Consider the following 19101-nt stretch of genomic DNA (forward strand, 5'->3'; position numbering starts at 1 on the left):
TAGTTTAAATAACACAAGATAAAAAGTAAAACAACTAAAACCCAACTACGACAAAAAACGACGCTGAAAAAGTATAAAACAAAAGTTTGATGAACTAATAAAGAAGCTATGAACGAAAAGATGTGAATTATATGCAATCAGCCCATGAATACAGGTAAAGTCACAAGCAAATGCTAGTAATATATATATATTCAAAATGTGCAAGTAAAAAGCTTTCAAATGATACCAAACACGGCATATTTATCTTAACTTTATTTTTTTACTCTGTATGTTTTGTCCGCTAGAGGGCGCCACATTAGATTTTGTGAAACCCCATATAGCCTATAACCAGCGGACAATTAAGACGCTTCTAATGATATGTCATTTGTCGAATTCTGATAAGTAGTTTAGAAGTTACGAGGGAACAGATGAACATACATACATACATACATACATACATACATACATACATACATATATACATACATACATACATACATACATAGCCTGTCAAAATCATAACCCTCCTTTTGCTTTGCCGTAGTCGGGTAAAAAATGACATCAAAAATATCATGAACGTTAAAAATAGTGTTTTTTCTTAATATGTGTGTGTATGTATTATCTTACAAGTGCAATGTATGATACATAAAGACATTTTAAGTTTGAAAAATCAGATGTTTTGCGCGAAGTGACAGTTGTACCCACCTCAACGCTTCGCTTATGAGGCGTGCAATAGGAAGTCATAGTAGTGACGTTACTAAATGAACTAGATTAGAGATTCATTCGCGAAAAGGTAGTGATGTTCTTATAGGTTTCAGTCGTCAGGTAAAGAACATAAGACTTCGTCTTGATATTGTGTGCCAAGGTTAAGATGCAGTCGCAAGATTTTGTTGTCACTAAACTTAAATTTCTAACTTATAACAAATTTAGCTAACTTTAGTAAATAGTAGAATAATAGGCACAAATTTTTATAATACCAAAAGTAATTTTTCAGTCAGAATCGCCCCAATAGCATTTAAACATCACAGTTTGATTTGTGTGTAGTTATATCGTGATTTAGTTTAGTTTAGTTTAGTGACATCAGAATTAAGGCCATTGACAGCGTTCTATATTAATGTGAGTCGTTCAGCAATTTGTGGCTTTGTATAAATTGTCATGCATTTACCTGTAAATAAGCCAATAATATAAGTTTTCTTTTCCTTTTAATGTTTTATGTGAAGATTTTTTTTTAATAATTTAGTTTGTTATTATTGTTATGAAAGTTTAATGCCATCGTGTTATAGTATGTTTTTTATTATTTGATAGATTAGTGCACGTGTAACGAAAATCGTAGTTTATCATTATTTTTATCATAAGAGTGTTTTATCAAATGAGGTATTTGATTCTATTTTCTCTTTTTTATCAATTTCACTTATGTTCTTTGACATTTTTTCGTATAACGACATTCGTATAACGTCAGTATAGGATAGATCGATTTAAATTCGAATTTATATTCACATAGTCGTTAAACATTGTTGACATTAATAGCCGTAGATTATCTCTCAAACAGCCTTAGAAAGTCAACATAAAAAAGCAATTTTAAATGTAACCCAATTTATTGGCAATTCGCATAGTAATGACTATAAAACGAACCTCATGCGTGTCGTTTAATCTGTAACAAACATTGCATGTTAATTTAAATTACGCATAGGAAGCTATATTATGGCAACACTGCTTAGTAATTTTCGCTAATTGATTTAAATACGCTTGCAATATCGCGTGATAATTTATTCTCATTAACATAGTGAGTTTTCTCGTGATCTGTCAATGTCAAAAGTCACAGATAATGCTAGGATATATAGAGTAAAAATAATAATGAGAACTGGTAACTAAGTTCTTTTGTTGTAAAAATAGTGTTTTTTTTTTTAAATTATGGTATCTTTCGAATTTTAAGTTCCTATATTAATCTCTATCATTAAAAAAATGTGTTGCTTATAATCTAATGAAACAAGAAAATGCTCTTTATTATAAAAGCGCTTCTATTTTAATTATACATTTAAGCAAGTATGACGATAAATTGCAGCTAGGGTATATTATTCAATTATTGTAATAATACACCTCTTTCAAGTTGTTTTAATATTTTTTTGTTTTTATGTTGTTTTAATTAATCTATTTTGCACAATGCTTTTTCAGCCTTTAAAAACTTAATTCCATGACTATCAAACATCCAATTCCAAAGTAACTTGATACAAGTTACAACTTATAAGTAACTAGCTTTCCACCCGCGGCATCGCCCGCGCAGTCAAAGAAAAACCCGCATAGTTCCCGTTCCCGTGGGATTTCCGGGATAAAACCTATCCTATGTCCTTTCTCGGGTATCAAAATATCTCTGTACCAAATTTCATGCAAATTGGTTCAGTAGTTTAGGCGTGATTGAGTAACAGACAGACAGACAGAGTTACTTTCGCATTTATAATATTAATATGGATAAGTTTATATCTGAAAAGGCATTGTGCAAAAGACATCTATAATCCATTTAAGCATGACAAATTAAAAATCTTATAAAGCGATTTCGTAGCGAGCGTTGATCGCGACCATTAAGTTTTTTTGTTGCTTGTTGGCACATTATGATTTGTTCGTGTTATAATTTTTATGTTTTGGTTGCATCGTTTCGCTGCACGCAACTACAGCCCGGGGAGGAGCACAATACGATGAGTGTAAGTAAATGTTTGCACTGCGTTCTCGGGTCGGCTTGGGAAAGTACCTATGGAGTGGAATTGTAATGTTGAATTGTAGAATATTGTAAACAGTTTCGGGTATGGTTGTGTCAATTTTAGTAATGCGCCTGGCTCAACAAATGATCGTCGATGTTTGCCGCCATTACGGCGATTATGAAAAAAACATCTGGACAGATCATAGACATTTAGGATTATTCGTGATTGCCTCTACTCGCCCATCGTGTAGTTTAGAGGGTCCATAAGCTTACTTTTGCGGTTTTGCAAATGTTCGATTATGATTGGTATTATGTTTAACTGCACTACACTGTACGGCTTCGTTTGCGTGGTTCTAAAAAATATACATGTTATTACGAACAATAATCTGTCTGCCTGCTATATATCATTCAATAGGCATGACGACAGTATCCATAAATGATCGTATTAGTGTTTTTAAGGGTAAATGTATAATAGATAAATTACATATAGTGACTTATAAATCTTAAAAACATTAAGATTAATGGGATTATCAATAAAATAAAACATTGAAATACTGCAGTTGGCCATTTTGACTAAAACACGCGTGACGTCACGCTTAAGTAAACAACTCACGTCAGATGTTTTTTGTTGTTATGAATATGTTGAGAATACGCATTTTTATTTATTTTCTATTGTTTCACGTATGCTTTATCGACTCAGAACAGAAATATAATTGCGAATTCACGAATACATGGTTCGGGATTCTCCGCGCCAACTTTATACAATCATTTCTTATTATTTTCTCGCTTGAAATAATTACCAACACATTTTTGAGCATTATTTTTATGTGGATTCACACTGCAATACTGCACACCACTTATAAACTTTAAAATTCGTTTCTATAACACATATTAAATAAATATTTTTTTAATTTTCTTCGCAATGCGTACAAATAATTACGTATTTACCAAAGTGTGACGTCACGCCTACGCCATGACACCTGCGAGCTGTTTTGGCACAGTTAATAAATATTTTTTGGAAAATGACTTTTATCTTCGTTAAATTTAAGTATATTACCGAAATATAGGGGTTTTCTTGTATAGTAATCGTATACACACATTATGGAAGAGGATTTCAAAATCTTTCGTCATGCCTATTGTCAATTCGATTCAGTAGTATGTACCTTCCTGAGTATTTGTAAAAAAATAGCAAATAAATATTCAGTTAGTACACAGCATGACAATTATCGAAGATCAATATTCTATTCAATATTACAACTCCACCTCTACAAAATTATTTATTTTCTTCGACTACAGCTTGAAGTTTGCGCAAGCAGTTTGTGCAAACGGGTGAGGCACGCTTGCTGTAAATAGCGTGAGGGTGTACCAATAAATAATAATTAGCTTTGCGCTCAAGATAAATGCATTTCCTACTTGATGAAGTAATGATTAATAAATTTTATAATATTATTTCAATTAGGTACCTATAGTTTCCCCCCCATCGTTCCAAGCCTTGTCGTGGCGGGGGGGCTCAGTACCTGGGCTGCAAGCCAGCATCTTGGGGAAGCTAATATGGAATAAACACGTGCAGCTCCCGATTCGTTTTATTAACTAAACCATACGGGAAGTGGCGTCGGGCGAACTGTTATCTCTAGCGTGTGACGTTGTCATGTCTAGCGGCACGCTAGAGACCAGGGGGCTCGCCTTAACCGGCCGGCCCGAGAGGAAGGTGACCTCAATAAAAAACCCCTCTATTTCGGCGTTGGGGCGCCCCACGGGGCCTAAGCGCGACGTCGGATTCCTGCTTTCCCATGGGGAGGTAGGTGGCTTGGCGAGAAGACCAAGTCGGAGCGGCCAACCCCCGGATACCGCCCGCCCTCCGGGGTGTAATAGGGTTACTCGGGTACAGGGGGCACCACCCGGGTGGACCATATATTTCCCCCTTACTCGTGGGACTAAAAACACAGTCAAAATGAAACCCCAACCAGAAGAAGAAGGAGGTTTGCCGAGAGATTCGGCAATTGGAAAATGCAGTCTAGTGTTGGAGCGTGCATCGTGCGCTACTCCTACACCCACTGAAATTGGAGGAATTGCTAATCGTTCGTATGTGATGACGGACGTAGCCGCGGAGTCAGACTCCTCTAACTCTATGGCGAGTATAAACTCACGGGTCACTATGAGCCCCCTGGCCTGCCGAGAGGCTCTGTGCACCCCGAGCAAGGAGTCGCGCTTCTGGCGCACCCGTAAGCGCTCGCGATTGGAAGATGGAAGTTCGAGCGATACCACCATCCCATCGTCCTCAGGAAGACCTCGCACAGGCCTTCGCAAGGCACACAGAGTGGAGAAAGAGGCACAAGCTGAATCGGTAGCCGGAGCATCCTCATCCGCTTTAGCAGACCCAAAAACGAAAGCTAAGCGATCGCCATCGATAGCAACTGGTGCCAATACAGCGACAGAAGAGGCTAGGAAGAGAATTGAGGCAAATCTGACAATTGTCGAAAAGATTGCCAAAGCTTCCAACCACCTTAAGACCACGTACGTAGCAGACCTGAGAAACGCCGCCAAAGCTATTAGGGAGGACGCGGATTCCCTCGCCGTAAGAACTTTATCCGAAGAAACCAATGCGCTCCGCGCTGAAAATGAACGTCTGCGTATAAGACTAGATGTTATTCAAAGCGAAATGCGGGAGCTGCGGTTGCTCATTCATCGGGGCCCTGTTGGCTCTGCGCAACCAGCGGAGTTGCCGCAGGATTTCGAGGATAGAATGGTGCGCCAGTTGGGAGAGCTCATTGATACGCGGCTTAGGAACTTGGAGCTACGACCGAGCCCACAACTGCGACGCCTCTCCAGCGCTACGGATGGAGAAAGAAGCCGAGTCGTCGACCTCCGACAGGACAGTCATCCTAAGGATACGGGACCAAGGCCAAAGAAAACCAAGGCGCTCTCCATGCCGGCGCAGAACGCGGCACAGAACAGGCAAGAGACTGAGATAAAGGAGGGAGGCAAAAAGAAGAAGAAGAAGAAGGGGAAAGAAAGTCGAGCGGTGGAATTACGAAGTGGGGGATCTACTCCTGCCTTATCTCCCGCAACAGTGGCTCCTTCGTGTGACGACGTGGAGACCTCAACGGTGCCCACAGCCAATGCTACTGACGAAGGCTGGTCAGTCGTGACTAGGAAGGGCAGATCAGGTGCGAAGAAGGCACAACGCGCTGGGTCCGGAAAAACTGCGGTTGATACACGGAAAATATCTCACCCAACCAAACCATCACAACCTACGCTGAGGGCCCCACGATCTGCTGCAGTCGTCTTGACAATATCATCGGATGCACAGGCTAACGGCATAACATACGCCACAGCTATCAAGGAGGCGAGAGCTAAAGTTGACCTCAAGGAGGCCGGAATAGATTGCGTAAAGTTTCGACAGGCAATCACCGGGGCCACAGTAATCCAGATTCCTGGGCCCGGTAGCGGAGAAAAGGCTGATTTACTGGCAAGTAAACTGAAGACAATCTTTAAAGACAAGAACATCAAAGTCTCAAGACCAGTGAAAATGGCGGACCTACGTGTTTCGGGCTTAGATGCGTCCGTTACAGAGAACGATTTAAAGGACGCCATAGTAACAAAGGGAGAATGCCTTGTGGACCAAATACGGGTCAGCCAAATACGCCAAGATAGAACTGGGCTTTATGGAGCGTGGGTAAACTGCCCTGTAACAGTGGCCAAAAAACTTACCGAGACACGCTTTCTCGTCGGTTGGGTGGCGGCAAGAGTAAGGGTACAGGAACCACGAGAGATGCGTTGCTTTCGATGCCTGGAAGTGGGGCACGTGGCCAACCGCTGCACCACGGAGTGCGATCGCAGTCATCTATGTTATCGCTGTGGGCAGCCAGACCACAAAGCTGCCATCTGTACCGCCAAGCCAAACTGCGCAGTATGCATAGCAGCAGGCAGAAAAGCAGACCACCGCTTAGGCGGTAACGGCTGCGCTGCCCCGAATATGAAAGCGTCTAAAGCTCGGCCTAAGAGACACATTGCAGACTCCCAGGCAAATGAAGCGACTGTGGAGGTTATGGAAACCGTCACAGCATAGGATGGCGCTTCGGATTCTACAATCCAACCTGAACCACTGTGCCAGGGCTCAGGATCTACTGATGCAGAGCCTGGCACAGTGGTCCATACACATCGGAATTCTTTCGGAACCTTATGCAGTTCCATCGGAGCGAGACAACTGGGTCGGGGATCTAGACGAGGTTGCTGCCCTGATCATAATGCAATCGGAAGGATCACCTCAAATCTGTGCGCACAGGAAGGGTCATGGATGTGTAGCCGCGAAACTGACTGACATGGTGGTAATTGGAGTTTACTTCTCACCAAACAAAACGCTTGCTGAGTTCGAAGCGTTCTTGGGGGAAGTAAACTCCATGATTCAATGGGGTCGCCCTCACCAAATTGTCATTGCAGGGGACTTAAACGCCAAATCTGCCTTGTGGGGTTCCTCTACCACGGATGCTCGCGGAGACATTCTAGTCGAATGGATCGCAGCTCAAAATCTGGTCCCTCTCAACCAGGGCACCGAGAATACATGTGTGCGCATGCAGGGAGGGTCAGTCGTGGATGTTGCGTTTGCAAGTCCCACCCTGGCACATCGAGTTCGTGGTTGGAAGGTTTTGTCGGAGGTGGAGACTCTGTCGGACCACAAATACATCCGATTTGATGTTATGCAAACAACATCAAATCTACACGGCAACAGGTCTGCGCCTGTCGAATCTGGCCCGAGATGGTCCCTCAAGTCCTTGAACAGACACTTACTGGAACTGGCATCTATAGTTAGTGCGTGGTGTCCGAAACCCGACTCTATAAACGTGGACGCTGAGGCGGAATGGTTTGCGGCAACGATGACACACATATCAGACGCCGCAATGTCTAGAGTTAAACCATCTCCGCCACATAATAAAGTTTATTGGTGGTCACCAGAACTTGCGCAGCTTCGTGCAGCCTGTGTTACCGCCAGACGCCGTTACACAAAATACAGACAAAGGAGGAGGCGGGCAGACTACTCCATTGTCGAGGAATCTGAGCGGTATACAGTATACCAAGACGCTAAGAAGGTTCTTAGAGAGTCCATAGCGACCGCTAAGGAGAGGGCATGTGCCGAATTGCTGGAGACACTGAGCCTTGACCCCTGGGGGCGTCCCTACAGGCTGGTCATGAATAAACTACGGCCTTGGGCTCCACCATTAACAGCTAGGTTGGAGCCGGCACTGCTTAGAAAGGTGGTGTCTTCACTCTTCCCGGGTCGAAATGCAACGGAGCACTCGGACCGATGCAGTGACCAAGGTGACCTAGCCTGCGCGGGACCTATTCCGGACGTGTCCCTAACCGAATTAGATATGGCGGTACAACGCCTGAAAAGGAAATCTACCGCCCCGGGGCCCGATGGCGTGCATGGAAGAGTGTGGTCACTTGCCCTCTCACAAGGATTGGCCCAACGATTCTGCGAACTACTGACAGAATGTTTTAAGAACGGAAGGTTCCCAGAACGATGGAAGGTGGGTCGACTTGTTCTACTAAAAAAGAGTGGCAAACCGGCTGATTCACCATCAGCCTATAGGCCAATTGTTCTGTTGGACGAAGCTGGCAAGCTCCTTGAGCGTATCATATCCAACCGTATCCAAAACCATCTGGCGCAAACAGGACCGGACCTTGATGAAGCCCAATATGGCTTTAGGCGTAGGCGGAGTACAGTAGACGCCATAGCCCGCCTGCGAGATATAAGTGAAGAGTGTGTTTCCCAGGGTGGGGTTGCACTGGCAGTATCTTTGGATATCTCCAATGCGTTTAACACTTTGCCCTGGGACAAAATCCTAGACGGTCTTGCTCAACATCATCTACCGCTCTATCTCCGACGCATCATCCGTTCATATCTTGGTGGACGCAAAATTATCTTTCCCGGTCAACATGGCTGGGGTAGTCATAGGGTTGCATGCGGTGTTCCACAGGGTTCTGTTTTGGGACCTCTTCTGTGGAACATCGGATACAACCACGTGCTTCGAGGAGTGCTGCCGCAAGGCGTTAGCGCCATCTGTTACGCCGATGATACTCTAGTCGTGTCTACTGGCCGGGACTATAGGGAGGCGCGACTACGAGCTACGGCTGGGGTGGCACAGGTGGTCGCCAAAATCAAAAGTCTTGGGCTAAAAGTAGCGCTCGAGAAATCGGAGGCTATATGGTTTCACGGCCATCGGAGGGCTCCACCAACCGGGGAAGATATTGTGGTGAGTGGGGTGCCCATCCGGATTGGGTCCAGGCTGAAATACCTCGGTCTGGTACTCGATCCGCGATGGACATTCCAAGCTCACTTTTCGGCACTGGCTACAAAGCTCAGCACCACGGCAGCGGCTCTCTGCCGCATTATGCCGAATATTGCAGGGCCGAGCGGAGCATGTCGCCGACTCTTTGCTGGAGTTATGCGCTCACAGGCGCTGTACGGGTGCCCGGTATGGGCGGACAAGCTTTTAACGCGCAATACTATTGTGCTGAGGCGGTCGCAGCGAGTGATAGCCATAAGGGTTGCAAGGGCGTATCGCACTGTTTCGTATGATGCGGTGTGTGTTATAGCCGGAACTGCACCCTGGCACCTCGAAGCGGCCGCCCTGGCGGATGTCTACTGGCGTAGAGCGGAAGCAAGAGGGAGGGGCTTAGAGCTGACCTCCGAAACGCTCGATGCCTGGAAGCAGGAAGCTCGAGACGCGGTGTTCCGAGAATGGAGTCGGGAACTGAACGCATCGTGCGTGGGGGCCTGGACTCTCAGCGCGATAAGCCCGGTGCTAAGAGAGTGGGTAGAGAGAGGGTGGGGGGCACTCAGCTACCGACTTGTGCAGGTCCTGTCGGGGCATGGATGCTTCGGCAGCTACCTGCATAGGATTGGACGTGAACCGGCCCCCTCTTGCCACCACTGCAGCAGCCAATTAGACACGGCCCTACATACGTTAAGCCTTATATCCACTTGAGCATGCTCAGGCGAATGAGCGGCTCATTTGGCCGAGCCGCTCTAGTGGAGACGCCTGAGCATGCTCGGGCCGCGCGTGCTCAGGCGTCTCCACTTGAGCGGCTCGGCCAAATGAGCCGCTCATTCGCCTGAGCATGCTCAAGTGGATATAAGGCTTTAGTCGAGTGTCCAGCCTGGACATCCGAAAGAAGGTCGCTCGAGGGCTTGCTGGGAGCGAACAACAATCTAACCCTGCATGACCTTGTGAAGGTGATGGTCGCTGATGACGCGAAATGGGGGATGGTCGCAGCCTTCTGCGAAACCATAATGAAGGCGAAAGAAGATGCGGAGAGGGCCCGGGAAAATGACCCAGCGGCGGATCCTCTGCGTCGACGGAGACCTGGTAGACGGAGGCGTCAGTATGTCCAACGTCTGCCCTGAAACAAGAGCTAACAACTAAGCACAGGGGGAGGTTTACGTAGAGACGAGCATACTGCAGATATGCTCGCTGCAAGTAAACCGGCCCCCCCCTGCGACAGAGGGTGGATAGCCCGGCAATAGGGCAGTGTTATCATTATGCGATACCGTCGCCTATTGCCAAATTAGGGGCTTGGGCGAGTCGCCCAGTTGCGGCACTCACCACGTAGGCGGCAGGGGTACAAGGCCTGGCTGTTAACCCCTGTCGCCGAAGATGAACGGTGGCCACCGTTGGGTTTTAGTGGGTATGGCTTCATGCGAGTCCCACATACCCCCTCGGGCAGTAAAACTGTAGAGGGGGATGCGTAAATGCATTTCCCAACGATAAAAAAAAAAAAAAAAAAAAAAAAAAAAAGGTACCTATAGTTTAATACCATACATTTTCAACAAGTTCAAAAATGTTGAATTTGATAGTTTTGGTATAAGGCATTCAAATGCGTATGAGTTTGAAAATGTCGAATATCAAAAGTTAATTTTTTTTTCACTTCATAATCATAGGCATAGTAAAAAGAGAGGTTTACTATGTCATAGGCGAAAAGTATAAAAAGTCACTGAAGCAAATGTTTAAAATATATTTTCTTATGAGATCAATGTTATGTTATAGACTGTTCTTATTGTAAAATAATCGACCTTAATTGCCATATAAGTGATAACCATATCTTCAATTAAGGTATGAGATGCATGTATCTTCATACAACTTTTTGCACTGTTTTTCTAACACTTTGAAATAACGCTTTTTATTTATTTCTCTATCCTATTTCGCTAACAAGAAGAAGAATGTGGTAATGTAACAGTTTTGATACTTTTTGTAATTAATTAAATTTTATAAAGCTTATAACTTTGAGGTGACGGTGAGGTTGTTTTAGGATTTCAGGGAATTAATTCAATGTAATTGAATTTACAAACATAATTATGTTTGGTTAATGAATTTTGGAAGTAATAATAAGTTTATAATTGTGATAGCTAGAATTGAGACTTACCTTTCAATAAAATGTATAATCTGATTTTGTTTTCTGACTTGTGGTGTTGGGTAATTTTCATAAGATGTACAATGTATCTTAATTACGTGGAATCTAAATTAGAACTATGCTGCTCTCACTTTTATACATAATATATTCCTCAAGCGACATTACATAGCTGAACTTTGGACCGGGTGCTTTTTCACCAATAATGTGCGCGGATGTGTAGCGAGGAATATGTTCGTAAATAACCAATCATATCGCTTCATTAAGTTTGACGTTTGAAGCGATACTATTGGTTATTAAAAAATGCTCATGCTTCAATAATTTATTTAAAGAAATTGTACGTAAAAGATGTATTATTTAACTCCACCATTTGTTTTAGCGGTTATTTCGCAAACCTTGACGTTAAATACATCTTCGTAGCTTCCCGAGTAGGACCAAAACATTTGCTTCCATATACGTAATTATTCAAACAACTAACAGAAATCGTCCCGAAAGTATTTGCTCCCAAATACCTAATTTTTTCTCACCAAATAACAAAAATACTGCTAATTTAACGACGCGGTTGGCGCAGTGGTAAAGTAACTGCCTACTGAGCCGACGGTCCCGGGTTCGATCCCCGGTCAGGGCAAATATTTGTGTGATGAACTCAATTATTTGTTCTTGGGTCTGGGTGTTATATCTATATATGTATTTATAAAATATTATATATGTATTTATAAAATATTATATTTATCGTCGCCTAGTACCCACAACACAAGCCTTAATTGAGCTTACTGTGGGACTAGGTCGATTTGTGTAATAATTTCCTTTAATATTTATTTATTTTATTGATTTATTTATTTATAATTGCAGAGCGAAACTCTCGACCCGTTGCTAGCGGCGTGCGCGGAGAGCCCCGCGCGCGGCAACGGGCGCCGCCCCCCCGCCTCGCCGCTGCACCCCGACGCCTGCGCCGAGATGCGGCGACAGATTGTCTATCTGCAGGTATGTACATACATACACACATACACACACACACACACACACACACTCAGTACACACTAGACAGAATAGACTAGGTACTTAGCACTCGTCTACGCACTAAACAGAATAGACTAGCACGGACACATACCAACCCTAATAACATAGGTGAACACATTTGCAAACTATTCACAATAGATTAGCATGTAAACACATCAACATACATTTGTCACACTAAACAAGCGCGCAAACACACACACTAGACACGTGAACAAACACACACAAACACTAGACACGAGCGCACGCAGCCACGCACCTACGCGCTCATATCCGCATTCACACATACACATAAGCATAAGTCAAAATAGTCACGCGCGGAAACAAACGCACACATACATAATTTTCCAACAAGTTCCCAAGTATACTTTAATTAACAACTACCTATATTACGTTTTTTCAAATTATATTTTTTACTGATGAACAAAAAATATACTATAGAAGATGCTATTTTCAGCACCCAGATACCTAACTGTGTTTACTACACACACGAACTGTAACTGTAAATTTTGTATAAAACTCCGTCAGATTTGAAGCGAACATCATAAAAATAGAAAACATTCTTCACATCAGTGTAATTAGGAGAAAGATCATTTCGTAACATTTCCTTGTTTCGATTTGAACAGATTGCATTTTAATTTTAAATTTAAGTATGAAATATTAGAACTTCCATACCTTTGTCAGGTTTAAACTTTAAAATCCGCCGTTTCAATTAGCACCGACGAAATATTTTTTCATTATGAAAACATTGCGAGGAAGTGAGTCATTTGAGGTTTTTAATTACAATATTATTTGTCGGTTGTTCATAAAACATGGTTAGGTATTGACGACGTTACCATATCCTGCACTTACTTTTTGAAATATGAGAATACTATATTATCTATATAAATTATTCTGACAATATAAGTAGTGGGTTTTCTTCACGTACGTATTTATTAAAATTATTTTCGTTTGTCCATTATGTTGGAGGCTTTCCCTTACAATAATAATTTGTGAAAGTAAAATGTATAGATAGCTTAAAAGTTCCGGAAGCAGTACATTGAAATGTGACTAATTAATGAATTAATCACTGAATGGATTTTATCAATTTTGTACCGTCATGTTAATTTTAGGTACAAATAAATGCACTTTCTTTCTTTCTTTGTAATTCGATTAATATCATTTGTCCTTCAAAAAGATAGCAAAAAAATTGGTTGTCTGTAAAGTCGGTTTACTGACGATAGTTGAACGTGACAACGTCCGATTGTGCTTCTTTGTCGCTCGTTCTGCGCTCTCGCTTGCACTGGAACGCCTCAGAGCGAGGTAACGCCGCATGAGTCATGTTTTTTCGTTCGTGCAGCCGGCTCTATCGAATTATAAGACGTTGTCACGTCAAGAATCTATAGCTTCTCCCCAAAACATTGCAGAGCCAGCTCGAGGAGCGCGACCGTCTGGTCCGCGTGCTGCAGCAGCAGATGCTGCGCATGGCGGAGGGCCACGAGCCGCGCGCAGACGACACCTGCAACGTCGCCACGCAGACGGATAGGGTGAGTTCTCTATCTGGTCTGGCTAGTCCGTCTGGACTCTGGACCGTCTGGTCTGGCTTATTACACGCTTTATATTAGCTTCACCTGTATGTTTGTTTGTAACCGACTTCTTTGAGCGCGATTTTGACCCACTTTAAACGGCCAGATTTCGTTCAAACTTTGTAGATTTATTGAGGACCGATGACAATACACTAATTTGATAAAAATTTTCTATTTTTTAGTTCGGTTTTCTATAAAAAGCGTGTTTTTTAGTTTTTTTTTTTAACTATTATTATTTTCTAATGAATTATGCATTTAAATTTCTCATGCTGATAAAGTGTAGGCAAATAGGCATTTACATTTTGTATTGTGGACAAGATGAGTATTCCGTTTGATCTGTCTAGACTCTAGACTCTAGTCTGACTCATTTTAAAATAAATTATGCATTTTAATTACTCATTTAGCCTTGTAAAATTGACAGGAAAATTGGAATTTTAGTTTTGTTTTGTTCATTGTTTCATAAGATCTATTGCCTGTTTTTTTATGGTTATGTTTTATAAATAGTTTTTTAAAGAAAGAATTACAGGTAGTAAAAATCTCATATTATCAAAAGACGCATGTCCTTTACTCCCATCCATCTGACTCAATATAAACAAAATTTATGGCAACTATATTTTATATGTATTATAAATGCGAAAGTTTGTGAGGATGTGTGTGTGTTTGTTACTCTTCCACGCAAATACTACTGAACCGATTACAATGAAATTTAACACACATATAGAGGGTAACTTGGATTAACACATAGGGTAGGTTTTCCCGAAAATCTCACGGGAACGGGAACTAGTTATGCGGGTTTTTCTTTGAAAACGCGGGCGAAGCCGCGGGCGGAAAGCTAGTATTTTATAATTCTATCAGTACGTAAATCTTTTATTACCAATATTACAAAACTAATCAATATTGCATGCTTTCTTTCAGTTGCGGCCGCCGATGGGTTCAACACTTACCAGTTCTGATAATTCCGGATTAGTGAGGTAATTATCTGAATCTTATCTTTAATATCGATAAACACATCTTCATATCGATGTCATCCATCACTGACTGTCTTTATAATGTCAATTTATATGTAGTATCCCTTTCGTATTTATTTATTTTTGTTTATAAATATAATAGATATTAATTGACGTGAAGTTGCTTAGTCAATATATTATTTTTATTTCATTTAAACCTTATTTCTACTTCCCATATTATACAATTTATTCCTATTATCAGTAAACAAATCCACTCTATCTATTATGTCTATTGTTTTAGGTTTTTCGCCGCCACGTTAAGCTCATTGAAATACTATTATATCACCTTAATATCACCCCTTAGAATATTCCGCCCCCTCACGCTCTTAAAGTTCTCTCACTACAAAGAGCTATGCTATAAAAGCACCAAAAACACAATATCCAAAAGCTACCAGCTAACTACAGACTTTCGCAATTCCAAATGGATAAGCATTTTCAAAGATTACATGAATAAGAAAATGACCTTTTCGCCAACCTCTATGTGCAGAATCACGCTCACTATGACACCATATTTCACTGGCGTCTTCATTTAGCGTATTATTTCATTCATAGTTTTAGATAGTTAAGCTTCGTATTAATGGTAAACATTTGTTGGGCCACAGTTGATCGACAATTTCTGGACACTTTAAATGTTGTCGCTCCAAGAACATTTAAACATAGGTTCAAACTCTTGAACATTACTTACTTACTTACTTACTTAATATCCTAAGGCCCCTAGCTGGGGCAAAGGGCGTCGACAGTACATCGCCATGTAGCCCGATTTTTGGCAGCATGTTTTATTTCGCTCCAGCATTTTCCTATAGACTTGGCCTCTGCGATGACAGTCCGACGCCAAACTCTTGAACATGCAAGGTTCAAATGTTCCTCCGAAAAAATTTCAACATGCTCTATCGACTTTGAAAAAAAAATATTGAGTCAAGTTTTGCTGCACAAATGTTTACCATAAATACGGGGTTAATTGCTCCCGTAGCCAAACCATTGTGTAAATCTCGGTGCCCATTAATTCCATATCTATTTCCTCACATGCTGCTTTCATTTCTTTGGATATATTCGAAATTGGATATTGAACGACAGTTTCCACTTGGGCGGTTCGAGGGTTCGTCCGTCAGATCAGGTAGCGTGGTTGGATTGCTTGCTTGCTGTGTTCCTTCTGTGTTCCATCAATGTTGTCTGCTTCTTGCATCTCGCGTACAAAAGTTCCGAAAACATTCAGATTTATGAAAGCGAAATTAACGACTATTGCAGGAAATTCGATTCCCAATAGGGAATTGCCGACTGTGCCTTCTTTACGCTGTTTAACTTTTCTGTGATACTTGCCTTACTCTGCTGAACCACGCACAAAATAATATCGCTTAATAAGTCTGAAACTGTCGTGTGTTTTTTCTAAGTCGTTTTGTGATTTTTTTGGTTTTTGTCTGACTGATTTTTTATTTTATACTTTGATTATGAAACTTTTGTCTGTGTTACACGCTGCCTCGTCAGAATTTAAAGGTGAGACATGTGTACATGTATGAATTCGCATATTTTTTAATATTTCACATTTACTAGCAAATTCTCAATGTATATCAATACACAATATGCCACTATACATTTATAATATGCCCTTTAAATTATTTTCAACTCATAAATTAAATGTATTTAGGTAATAAATATAAATTAAAAATAACCATAATTATTTTTGACTAACTACAAACTGATTCAGATTACTATATCTTTAATAATTAAAACGAATATTATTATTTCCAGTTGGAATGAACAAGGGAGCGGAAGAAAGCTGCCGTTATACAGTGAAGCACAAAAGACAAAGAGACCTGTTACCAACGGGCTAGTGAAATGTCAGTGCGGTGCGAGAAATGTGAACGGACTTGACGACAACGTACAGACAGACAGACAGACAGACAGACAAACACGGGACGCCATACACCTCAAGCCGAACAGCCGGGTCGGAACCAAATACCTACAAGCCGTAGCCGGGAATACCGAGAGGAGATACGTCAAGAGAGACTCCTCGTTAGGAGAGAAATCCGATAGAAGAAACCTGTATGCGAACAGATCTCGCTCGATAGAAAACTTCCAGAACCAGAACTATTCGACAGCAGAACCCTTGCTGTCCAAAACGGCCGTCATAGAAGAGACCACGATGAAACACCACACTTCGTACGGGGATCTGTATAATGGAAGGATCGGGAGCAGAGAAAGCGTTAACAGACACAGTCCAAGCTTAAACGGACAGTCCACAGATACAGATTATAGCTCAGATGGAGGCTACAAGTCTCTACCCTCGTCCATAAACTACGGATCCCCGAAAAAAGTCAGCGGAATTCCGAGGAGATCGCTCGAACAAAAGTTCATATCGACGAAACAAATCCGAGCGAGCGCGGTCTGAAATTGTTCTAGAAGCTTCTGGAAATTTCTCTTGAACGAAATCGTGAACGAATCGTATCTCTGATCTCGGGTCAAAGACTGGTCCTAGGGTCGCCGCTTCTGCCCTAACTTGACAATATTAAAGAGATAATTTATTGCACATAAATAGCATTTTCGTGTAGCGTAAGCTTTGCCGATATTTAGCGAGTTTTGTAATATGGCGACTCCATTGGTGCATATCGTGAAGACCCCGGACGCCATTGTCACAAGGCTTACTCGCATTCGCGACGCTAATGTTAAGTTAAAGATGCCAAAATGTTTGCTTATGCAATTTATTTTTTACTTGACTTGAAATCGATTATTTCAGAAGTGTTTGCGTTTCGCAATTTTCCTTTGTACATGACACCTGTATCATACGTAGGATATCGGGATTATTCCATAGTTTAATTTATATACGGGCGAAAATTATCTTAGATTTTCTATGATAGACAAAGTAGATGATAATTCTGTTATGTGATAAGAGTGGCTGTAAGTTCTTTTTTCGATATTTTATAATCGTCTAATCCTCAATGTACTATGAAAATGTATTTGTAATCGGTAGTTAGGTATCAAATAGGTACAAAGTTGTATTCCTTGTCGTTGCATTTGTTGATTACTGGAAAATAAGTTGTAAGGGAGGGCTAGGAGAAGGATAAACTTTATTTTTTTAAGAAAATAATAGCAAACTACTAATGAAATATAACGCGAGCGGGCTTGCGCATTTATAACTCTTTCTACCTTAATAACCCCGCAATATTTTGTGGTTTAATTTTACTAAAAAAATGAAATAAATATTTATTAAAAAAGCCTATACCCCTTATTCTAGCCATCTCTTAGACTATATAATCATGCCTATTAAATAATATTATCTTGTATAGATATATTTTCCGCATTGCCTAATTTAAGTCCTATTGATACCTATTTATGAAATATTAGTATGCATTTTGTGTACTTAACGCTATTAACAGCAAAATTATGTTATTGTACATTTTTCCTCATACATAAGTGAAAACCCAGTAGCTTTAGTAAAATATATATTATCATTAATTTAAAAATCAAATTGTTTCAATAAATAACTTTAATTTTGTACGTGTTTCTTATTTTACCCATGTGTTTCTATTTACTCATAAGTATACAATTTTATTAAAGAAAATACTTATTAATTACTAGTTTTCATAAAAGCATACCCATTTCTATTTTAAGATAAAAAAATCCTATGTTCATTCAATCTACGTATAAAATTTCATTAAAATTGTTTCTGTAGTTTAAGCGTGAAAAAGTAACAAAATTATGCACAGAATAACTTTCTCATAACATTGGTATGAGTTTGCTGACCTTAGTGCCGGTTCGCTGGACATCACAATTTTGTTTCTACATAATATATTATTATTCATCATAAAAAATGATATGATTTAGGTCACTCAGGAAATAATTTTATTTTGGTATAAGAATCGAAACTTCAATAATAATTACAGACATTAGGTATTTTCTGTAATCAAATTTCTGTAACACTAATATTAGATTAATCAAGTATGCTGAAAAAACATAACACCAATTTTTTATTAGATTTAAACAACATTCTATTTCGATATACTTGACTTATTTAATAAGTGATAACCTCGAGAAAATAACATTTTATAGTATTGCTTTTTAGTACTTTCAACTCCTATCACTCCGGGTTGCTTGTTCAAAACACCTATTTATTTGCCAATATTTTATTGAGAGGAGTGCAAAAACAGTGAATATTTAAATAGTAATGTTTCTATTTTCTAAGAATGAATGCATCCAGGGCCACACGTTATTGAATAACAACAGATATTTAGAAAGAAGAGTAAGATTCCAGAGTCGTAAGAAAACTTATTTTCTAAAACATATGTTTCGGTTCACAGTAGTCTTTAATGTACTTTTTAATACCTGAATGTTTATTGAGCTTGCACGGTGACACCTGCGCAGGTACCAGATGAGATGGGCAACCTCAGAGGAATAAACCTATGGGCAACTAATATTCAGTGTCTGATTTTTATACATG

The 19101-nt window shown here is 40.7% G+C and overlaps 1 protein-coding gene across 9 annotated transcripts in view; it reads left to right on the plus strand.

The window, feature by feature from the left end:
• The window catches only part of LOC149485424 (uncharacterized), a 112911-nt gene extending 94752 nt beyond the window's left edge, over positions 1–18159 (plus strand). For 8 of the 9 annotated variants that reach the window (XM_089700237.1, XM_089700236.1, XM_089700235.1 and 5 more), the window contains 5 exons: positions 2649–2675; positions 11933–12064; positions 13504–13623; positions 14578–14633; positions 16416–18159. In XM_089700237.1, the coding sequence (XP_089556363.1) occupies positions 2649–2675; positions 11933–12064; positions 13504–13623; positions 14578–14633; positions 16416–17055 (975 nt within the window). In that variant the 3' untranslated portion in view covers positions 17056–18159. The remainder of the gene's footprint in view (positions 1–2648; positions 2676–11932; positions 12065–13503; positions 13624–14577; positions 14634–16415) is intronic. The other variant, XM_089700234.1, reaches the window with a different exon arrangement.
• Positions 18160–19101: the final 942 nt, after the last annotated feature.

The sequence above is a fragment of the Colias philodice genome, chromosome 10 (genome assembly GCF_061535455.1).
Source record: "Colias philodice isolate Cphi_HAF_F1 chromosome 10, ilColPhil1 Martin Lab GWU primary, whole genome shotgun sequence".
Classification (NCBI taxonomy): domain Eukaryota; kingdom Metazoa; phylum Arthropoda; class Insecta; order Lepidoptera; family Pieridae; genus Colias; species Colias philodice.